Raw genomic sequence first — 10,441 nt, 5'->3', positions numbered from 1 at the left:
TATATTAAAACTTAATTTTTAGATTAGTAATATGCATTGCTAAGAACTTCATTTGGACGACTTTAAAGATGATTTTCTCAATATTTAGATTTTTTTGCACCCTCAGATTCTAGATTTTCAAATAGTTGTATCTCAGTCAAATATCGTCCTATCATAACAAGCCATACATCAATGGAAAGTTTATTTATTCAGCTTTCAGATGATGTACAAATCTCAATTTCGAAAAATTGACCCTTATGACTGGTTTTGTGCTCCAGGGTCAAATACGTGTTCAATACACATGGTGCACAAATATGGTAAACAGAAGCTTAACTGTATGTTTGAAATCTGAGCCTTAATTAAATCTGTTCATCATATAAAAAGTGAAGGAGTTTCTTTAGAAGACTGCTTGATTCATTTGGATTACTTCTACAATCTCTTTATGAATGTTTTGCTTTGGTGAAATGGATTTTCAGTGGAGAGACAGAAATCTCTCAAGTTTGATGAAAACGTCTTAATTTGTTTCTTGAAGATGAACAAATGTTGTATGGATTTGGAACAACATGATGTTGAGAACACCATTTCCCCACCAATAAATACATATAAAATAAATACTCTACTGGCAAAATTTTACAAAGACATTTTCTGCATTGTCTAATGCGCAAAAGTAGTCTAAAAATGCCTAATTAGCCTGAAAAGGAAAATTGTTTCAGAGGTGGAGAAAGACAAAAGTTTGGAAACATTATGATTATGAAGTCTCTTCTGCTCACAAAGGCTGCATTTGCTTGATCAGAAATACAGTAAAAAGAGTAACATTGTGTGATATTATTACAATTTTAAATAACTGTTTTCTATTTGAATATATGTGAAAATGTAATTTACTCCTGTGATGCAAAGCTGAATTTTCAGCATCGAGTTCAAAAGAACGGAATTTATTTAAAATAGAATCTTTTGTAACATTAAAAATGTTTTTAATGTCACTTTTGATCAATTTAATGCATATTTGCTGAATAAAAGCATTTATTTCTATTAAAAACACTCGCACACACAAACATTTGAATGGTATCATGGTTTCAGCATAAATATTAAAAGCAGCACAACTGTTTTCAAAATTGATAATCAGAAATGTTTCTTGAGCAGCAAATCACAATGATTTCTGAAGATCATGTGACACTGAAGACTGGAGTAATGATGCTGAAAATTCAGCTGCGCATCACAGAAATACATTACGTTTTACTATACGTATATTCACATAGAAAACAGTTATTTTAAATTGTAATACTGTTTGACAATATTAGTGTATGTACTGTGTTTTTGAGCACATAAATGCAGCCTTGGTGAGCAAAAGAGACTTCAGTAAAAACATTTAAAAATTGCAATGTTTCCAAACATTTGGCAAGTACTGTACATTAACACAGGGTGCCTTTTGTTCAACTGACACTGCATCGCATCAAACAATTTACAACTTTTAACAACACATCACTGTTCAAAAAGAGTACGTGAGCAGACTTCAGACCTGCTCGAGGCTATCGTCTGCTGGCTCTGGTTGGACGCAGGGTTTCTTTGGGCTCAGAATGGCGATCATGTCTTTCTTCATGTGCTGCAACACTTTTTTAAGCTCCGAGTTCTCCATCATCAGAGATCTCTGCCGCGTCTCATAATCACTCAGCAGAGCCCTGTACATCTCGCCCTCATGTCTGACAACACAAGAGCAACTGTTTTACTGCACTGTGTTTCACTGGGAGAAATAAGAATCATGTCAAAGCCCCACATGAGCACTGGAGGTTACCTGGCCTCCATCTTGCTCGTCTTCCAAAGGCCTCTCTTGCCATCTGACCTTCCCACATAGTTTGATATTTCAATGGCTGAACGCACGAAAACAGAGAAGACAGGAAGACTGTAACCTTGGATAGACTGTTCAAATCATTCTGGATAACACACATTGTTTATTTTGTGCAGTCTAAAAAGGAAATTAAAATAATTAAATAGTGAAACAGATAGATTTCTGTTCTCCTAAAACAGCGCTCACAGAGTTTCTTGTCTCTCTTGTCCATGAGCAGCTGGTTGAGACGTTCCTTCAGTTTGGTGCACTCTCTCTCTTTACGCTTGGTGTCGTGGTTGTACTGCGAGGCACGGCTAGAGATGATGCTCTGCAGTTTCTGTACCTGCATCATGGTAATTACACATAGTAGCGAGGGTGCTGTATGATTATTATGCAGGGTATATATACACAGTACACTAAAGTCTTAAAAAATATACTTAACATTGAGGGGCGACAAAGGTTTTCAAATGAATAAATGAACAAACCAAACAAGAGATCACCAAAGAACTTGCTTTACAAAATAAACTACTCTGAAGATCTATGTGGTCGGATTTGTGCATCTCAAACATGTCTTTTAAACACTTGTGATCATTGCGTCCAATAATGATTACGTGTTAAAGGGATAGTTGACCCCCCCCAAAAAAATGTTTGCTGTTAATTTACTCACTCTCAGGCCATCCAAAATGTAGATGACTCTTTTTCGTCAGTATAACAGTAAGACAATGTATAGCTGAAAGCGTGCTCCTTGGTGATTCAGAAAAAGCAAGTCAAATGGCTGCAGTCACTTTGAGAGTAAAAAAAAAAGCATATTATACATAAAATGTAAGACTCTGGAATGTTTACCTGAGGCTCTGGATTACAGGTAATAATGCTGTAAATAATGTTCAGTTTCTTGCACAAACTGATTGCTTCGCTTCATAAGACCTCAATATATATCGGCAGGAGTCACAGGTATTAATTTTGTGCTGTCTGATGTTTTTTTGACTCTTAAAATTACGGTAGGACCACGGTTTCCGCTAAAAATCTTTACTGTTCTACTGAAGAAAAAAAAAAAAAAGTCATCTACTTCTTGGAAGGCCTGAGGCGGAGTAAATTAACAGCAAATTTTCATGTTTGGGTGAACCGTCCCTTTAAGGGAGTGGCGAGTAGGGGGTGCTGTATGGGACAGACAGTGCTTCCACTGTGACACAAGGCTCATTTTAGGTCAGCCAGGTTACATATAGGCACAGTGGGCACATATGGTGGGAAATACATTGCTATTTTGCATTTTACATTTCAAACTTAGTGTCTGTGAAACAAAATTGTAGTTTAGTTGAAAGAAAATGCTGGACCAAGTACACTAGCAAATATACGGCATCATGATGAGGTGCAGCTGTCATGAACTGAGTTTCTCTTACTTCCTCTTTCTCAGACTTGAGGCAGTTGTGTAAGGTTTTGATCTTCAGCTGTAGCTGTCGCTCACCCTCATGCAGGCCCGAGTTCTCTCTCCTGGTGTGCTCCAGCTGATCCTGAGACAATTACACAATAGCAGAAGAAATTTAGAGTATCCTAGCTGCTCGCGTTTAAGGATTGTGTAGGATTTTACATTACTAACAACAGTTTCCTCTTATTTCACTATTTTTATGGATAAATATTTAAACTCAGCACCACAAAATAGATTAGCAAATGTTTACATGTAAAATGTGTTTCTGGTCAAGAAAAAAAAAAGATAAATAATTCTATCAACAAACTATTAAAAGGTTAAACTCCAGCCTGCAACTGAAACGGTCACAAATGTGTATATTTTTGTAACGTTTTCTACCATTTATAATTAAGTCACCATAAACAAGACATCAAAACTATGTTTGTGAAATCTGGTTAAAAGGCATAAAATAAAAAATTAATAAAAAATAAAATAAAATACAAAACAAAATAAAAATAAATAAACAAAATATTCAAAGATAAACAAAATCATAAAAAATAAAATAAATTCAAAGATAATCCAAAAAAAAAAATTCTCTACAGAAACCTTCAATCTGAATAATTTCCATCACTTTCCCAGTCCTGGAAATGACAAATCCCTTTTTTTTTTTTTTTTCTCGTTTTTGTCTGGAGTAATGTAGAAAGCGGAGTACTTTGAGTCTACAGTTGCTGTGCTGCAGATGCTCGAGGTCACTGCCGTTCATCAGCTGCTGCGTCTCCAGCTCATGTAGGGCTCGCTGAGCTCTCCTCTGCAGCTGCAGTACTTCATAGAGCAGGTTCAAAACCGGCACAGCGCTCAGATTGCCTGATTTAGACTCTAAACTCGCTCCAGTCAAGCCCAGCGAACACACCTCCTGAGGAGAACCAAGAGAAACATCTCATTACAAACAACTTATGCAATTATGTTTTGTGTTAGATATTTATATATATATATATACAGTATTTTTGTTTAATAGTAAAGTAACTTAATGTGCATGATTTAACAGTGTTTTCATCAAAGAGTTAACAGTATGTCTCGGGAGCAGTCAAGACAACAACTTTAATTTTGGTTAAATTAACATTAAATGCAAACTGGCATGCTTGTAAACAGTGCTGGGTTAATGCATTAAATGTACTGCGAGTTATGTAGATTACTTTTTTCCAAGTAACTAGTAAAGTAACGCATTACTTTTTAATTTACAAGGAAATATCTGAGTAACTTTTTCAAATAAGCAATACCAGTTACTTTGTTTTCCCTTTTTTCCCCCATGTTGAGAGAAATCAGCATTGCAAAGACGTTGTGTGCGCTGTGTGAACATGATCATACTGTAGTTCTAGACTAAATGTGAACATGCATTTACTCGCACAATTCAATATTTCTTCGAAATGAATAAAAACAGTGAAATGCAAACTCAGAATATGATGCAAACCTGCATTTCACATTTGCCAAAAATAGTACTTTTTTTATATTAAAAACAAACAAGCAAGCCCATCCCAAAAGTAACGCAAAAGTAATGTAACGCATTACTTTCCATAAAAAGTAACTAAAGCAATTAGTTACTTTTTTAGGGAGTAACGCAATATTGTTATGCATTACTTTTAAAAGTAACTTTCCCCAACACTGCTAGTAAAAAGCCAGAGAACTTGCATTGTCCAGTCTGGACCCCTATAACGGTCATATTTTGAGTTAGATAAATTACTTGTGTCGGCAGTGTGAAGTAGACACACCCATCTTAGCCATTTTTATATATCATGGCAAACCATGTCATTTTAGGTCAAAGTATTGGCTGCGAGTCGATGATCTCTGATGTTTGGGAATCACAATATGGCCGCTCAAAAACCTCCAGTGGTTTTACCTCCTGCTGGCAGTTTATAATTCTACGAGCAGTCCATTATGAAAATAGATCAGTGGTTTATATTCCTTGTACCTTTTTATTAGTGCATTAATATCCATCTAAACAAGATGGAAACATCTTGGGTTATGCATGTAACCCTGGTTTCCTGAGTATGTAATGAGACGCTGTGTCATTGGCTAACACAATGGGAACACCTTCCAGGAGTTACTATAGAGTAATACATCAGAGTGTCTGCCAGTTTATGAGCCTGTGAAAACGTATGCACAGACTGACAGAGAAATATGACACCTGTTCAAACAGATAAAACCTGGGAACCAAGAGTGAAGTCAACATCCAGATTACAAGATCCCATAAAAGTATGCAGAGAGGCCACCTCAAATATATTCTAAAGTTGCACCCTTAGATAAAGCCTGAGAAGCAGCAACACCTCTAGTAGAGTGAGCTTGAACGCAGAGAGGTGAAGATAACCCACGCACATCATAAGCAAGTCGCATCTTTCACCCAATGCAACATCCGTTGTTTCCTAGTGGCAACACCCTTGCTGCAGTCACCAAAACACACAAACAGCTGATCAGATTTACACCACTGGCTCATGCAGTCAACGTTAATCACCCTCACAGGACAAAGCATATGCGGTCTCTCATTCTTCTGCGACTCAAAGAATGGAGGAGAAAATGACTGCAACAACATCAGACCAATGCTCTAAAGATGCAAAGCCCGCCCTCAGTGTCCAAAGGTCTAAAAAGGAATGGGGCATAAATGCATTCCCCCTAGCGGTTTTATGTAACAGACCACTGATGTTGTCCATCCTGATGACCACATGACAGTCTCTAAAGTCTGGATGGAAATGTCTAAAACACTCAAATAAAACACCATCACCTCCAGGTAGTTTATGTGCCACATGAGATGATCACCTTTCCATACTCAATAGACTGGATGTTTTTCAAAAACTGCACAAGACATTTATCATAACTCGCCTGACAGACTTTGCCCAAAGACGCAAACCGCCGTCCTTTTTCAGCACTAGATAATACTGGATGTAGAAACCAGACTCCCCCTTGGGAGGAAGCATTTTATCTACAGCTCCTTTCCTCTAACAGGGAGTGTATTTTCCGCCATAAAATCTGAGCTTCTGTGGGGAGCAATGAGGGGGGTAGTGCCAAAATTGGATAGCGCACCTCTTTTATATGGTTTGCAGAGCCCAACAAGAGACATTCAGCAGATGTTGTCATTCTGCCAAATGAACAGAGAGGCATCAGGCACTTTACGACTGAAGCCTGAGAAAGAGAGTCACTAAGGCTCATGTGAGGGCAATGTAATCGTCAGATCGAAGAAAGCCTTCTATGTCTCCAGTCAGTGCATGAGATATGAGTTTACCAAAACATCCTGTGCCTCTATCTGTTGCAAGCCTTCCCAAATGGGACCTTTTAGTGGCTGAGCAGCAGGTAAAACCCATCCCAGAATGGAAGAGCGTATGGCCAGACACAATATAATGGGTTCAGCATGCACCATAGGGGCAACGCTTCTTAAAAGCAAAAAAAAAAAAAAGCACAATATGCAATCTTCCAGCCTAAGGTCAAGTCATTACGTACATTAATGGCAATTTGGGACACATATAAAGTAATGAAATTACTTTATATTTACTTTCATTACTCCGGAGTGCATACACTCAAAGAAAACAATGTGTCTGAATTTACATTAAATTTATCATGACACGTGTCACAACATTCAAAAGCTGAAATTAAGCCAAAGAGGGACACATTTCCTGAATACTTGTTGGAAAGAGCGCTGCTCTGACTATTGCCCAACTCCTCAAGAGTCCCAATACGGCAGTAGAAAGACATCTCATCCAGATATTCCTCACATGCAACCAGATAAATACACAGCACTTGGTCTGGTTAGAGCAAGAGAAATAGGGGGGAAAAAAATCCACCGGAACCAGAATGGATGGCCGATTTTCCTCCTTTACTCAAAGAAGGCGAGCCTTGAGCGAAGGACTTCATTGTAAAGTTATTGCAGAGCGAGATATTCAAAGAGCCATTAAGTGTGGCTTGAGAATGACAAAGACCCAAACTCTTAACGCACTTCTCCTGTGTGTCCTTACTCGTGATGAAACAAGGGCAAGGAGATATACAAAGACAGCAATCAGCCAATGAATCCACACCATTCTATACAGGCATCAGACAATCGTCACACCTGGAGGGTGTTCCTATAGGTTCACTCGAAGACAGGAACATTACTCTAAATAATCTTAAGAGCTGTGCCTTAAAGGCACAAGTACATCTGCCCTGTCCCTCAAATTTGTCCAATAGGGTTGAAGCACCACATGCGCTGTTCGTTTGAAGTTACATGTGCAGGAACACAAGAAATGGAGCCTTGTGGGGACAAAGTAAACACTGTAATAACAGCACTCTTTGCTTTGCGTTTAATGCAAGTAGTTAAACATAAACCAAACGCCATTTAATTCCTTACACTACCCATGCCATTTCTTTATTTTTCTATCACCAATCATCAGACGAAAGATAATCGGAATAATACTTTCAAACAGCCCTTGTAATGTACCTGATTGATATACGCGATGCACTGCGATATGTTCCCCTCGGTGCAGAACGCACTTAACACGCTGTAGGAGGTTTTGGGCAGAGCCGTGGTGGAATGCAGCGAATGGCGAGAGTTTTGCCTGGAGGGAGACATGCTGATCCCAGAAATACTGGAAAGCTCTTTGGTGTCTGTACAGAAGACAAAAGAAAAGGCAGAGCCCGTTATTAAAGCCTGTCGAAACCAGACATGTCCAACATGGTGCCGCATAAGTGCAAAAGAGCTAACCTGGGAGAGTTTCAGTTGAGGAAAAGCATTAAAATAATAATAATAAATAAATATTTTTGAATAAAACACTACGCGGTGCATTTATATATTTGACAATGAGTTATATGAAAATGGTCAGAAGTTTTTAAGAGCATTTCAAGATGGTCTAATGATGATCTGTGTGAAATTTGATTACGATGAGACAATGGTCTAGAAGTTTGAAAAACTAGGTTTTAGACATGATAATCTAAATGATCTAGAAATTATGAAGAAATACCATGCTGGTTTTGACTATGCATTCAAATTTGCACGAGTTCAGGGGGAAAAAAATAATTGTAATTTTGTTTCTAGGCCTCAAAAGTTACTAGCCTTGACGTGAGAGTGCAAATTTGACCTGTTGGTGGTGCTAGAGGGATTGAGATAGAGATATCAAATTTGCTATGGTAATAGTTCAGATTGTCCTCTATCTGTGTGCCACATTTCATAACTTTCCCCAAGTATGGTCCGGTCCTTTGGGCTGCGATAGAGTCAAAAGTGGAGGAGGACAAGGACAAGATAGAGACTGTACTTCGGTGAATTGGCCCCTAATTAAAATAATAGTTCACTAAACAAAAACTGTGTCATTATATACTCAACCTCATGTTGTTCCCCAGTACATATGCTATTATGTCGTTTTTTCATTTTTGAACAATCTTTACAAAGCTTTTTCTCCCTAAACGACAACAACTAATACACATATTTGTTAAGTTTTGCAGATATGATCACTACAATCTGACCATTTTATGGAAAACAGCTGCATTAAGATTCTTCAAAAATGATTATTTTAAATTCCATAGGAAAAGAATAACAGCATACAGGTTTGGAAAGACATGAGGATGAAAAAAATTGACAATTTACTTTTTTTGGGTAAACTACTCCTTCCAATACTTTACGGAACAAAAACAAGAAAACGGATAGAAACATTATTTAACACTGTAACATATTAAATGAAAGCAAACACTACCTTCAATATAATGCAACATTTCACAGATTAATTACAAACCATGCTTAAATTAGCTCAGTCTCTTAACAAGATCAAGCCAAGAGTCCCAGACACAATGTTCCCATGTTTGCTGCTCACCGAGAGATGGATCTGGCATCATTGCAGGAGTCCACCAATCTCCCAAGTCAACCTTCAGCTCGGGTGGGATTCTCCAGCGTCCTGCTCATCCAAATGAGATGCAAGGCTGGACACAAGCGACTGAGCCAGAGAGAGAGGCTAGCACTCGGCCATCACGCCTGAAACAGAATAGAGGGCACACTGGATTACACAGCAGAAGGCCTGTGAAGCCGGATTACACAGCCATTGAATACCGCTGCAGGATTACCAGAAGCAGCGGGTGATGGAGGGGGTGGAGATTGTGCAGAGCATGAAAAGCATCAAGCACAGGAGGACTGATGTGTCATACAAGTGCATTTCCCCCCAAACCAGTGCAAATCCCGCCCCACAGCCGATTTCATTGGTTAAATCATTCACACTTGTCAAGAAAAGGTAAGACTTCAAAGGTTCAGTTAAGAGTTCAGAAAAAAACATGGGATTCAACTGTTTGCATTCTTATAATGTATAATTTTTTTTTTCGTCTTTTATCTCAGTAGTATTACTATCAGTGTTGTATAAGGGTTTTTATGCATAATAATAACCCTAGAATGTGATCAAACGGTTTAAAATAGCTGGGCTGACTGCAGACCGACCATAAAACACCATTTTTCACACACTTTTCCAAAAAACTTTAAAAAATAATAATTTTGATTATTTCAAAGGGTTACATATGACACACGACATTTGGATATGTTCATGTCTGGGGAAAATGTGGGATTAAACGGGTTAAATCCATGTCAGCAGCTGGAGCGATTCTCATTCTTCTGATTTCACAAGAGCTCTCGTTTGTGCAACGTTAACTTGTATAACATTATTCATACAGCACACTTAAAACACCGTGACCAAAGTACTTCACAGGTAAGACGCTACTGTAGAGCATTAGCGATGCACTGCAATTGTGATGCTTGAAAACTGATTCTAACACGTCTCTGTAGGCAGCACACGGCATTAGAGACACAACCGGAGTTTCAACTTTAGCACAGCGGCTAATAAACACAGTCACACCGGTGGACTTACATCAGACGCGGCGCCACGGATCCAAACGCAGGCAGATCAGCATATGCTCGCGGATTAGACTGATTATTAGGTCTTTCAGACTGATCCGTGTTTAAAGAGAGAGAGAGAGAGAGATGCCGTGCGCGTATCATTCACCTGCCCTGAAGCGCAGGAGACGATCGGATGATTTGAAGTGCACCTCAGTTCTTCAAAATAAACAAACACGACTCTCATTGGCCAGCCTGTTGCCAAGCAACCAGCAACTCGCCGTGTGATTGGCTGGATCGTCCTTCCTACCTGTACAACACGCAACAGGTGTTCAGCGTCTTCCTGCATCAAATATTTAAAGCAACTTGACTGATTTCTCAATTTACTAGAATTTTGTAACATTTGTTTAGTATGTTA

At 38.5% G+C, this 10,441-nt stretch overlaps 1 protein-coding gene across 3 annotated transcripts in view; it reads right to left on the bottom strand.

The window, feature by feature from the left end:
* LOC107708603 (afadin- and alpha-actinin-binding protein-like) overlaps nucleotides 1-10,235 on the bottom strand; it is a 20,771-nt gene extending 10,536 nt beyond the window's left edge. For 2 of the 3 annotated variants that reach the window (XM_016512874.1, XM_016512876.1), the window contains exons 1-8: nucleotides 10,058-10,186; nucleotides 9,023-9,180; nucleotides 7,660-7,826; nucleotides 3,916-4,116; nucleotides 3,199-3,309; nucleotides 2,009-2,144; nucleotides 1,769-1,844; nucleotides 1,496-1,676 (exon numbers count right to left, since the gene is read on the bottom strand). In XM_016512874.1, coding sequence (XP_016368360.1) covers nucleotides 1,496-1,676; nucleotides 1,769-1,844; nucleotides 2,009-2,144; nucleotides 3,199-3,309; nucleotides 3,916-4,116; nucleotides 7,660-7,826; nucleotides 9,023-9,044 — 894 coding nt within the window. In that variant the 5' untranslated portion in view covers nucleotides 9,045-9,180; nucleotides 10,058-10,186. The other variant, XM_016512875.1, reaches the window with a different exon arrangement.
* Between the last annotated feature and the right edge of the window lie 206 nt (nucleotides 10,236-10,441).

The sequence above is a fragment of the Sinocyclocheilus rhinocerous genome, unplaced genomic scaffold (assembly GCF_001515625.1).
Source record: "Sinocyclocheilus rhinocerous isolate Xijiao unplaced genomic scaffold, SAMN03320098_v1.1 scaffold25, whole genome shotgun sequence".
In the NCBI taxonomy this organism is placed as follows: Eukaryota; Metazoa; Chordata; class Actinopteri; order Cypriniformes; family Cyprinidae; genus Sinocyclocheilus; species Sinocyclocheilus rhinocerous.
This window is presented reverse-complemented; position numbering and strand designations above follow the sequence as displayed.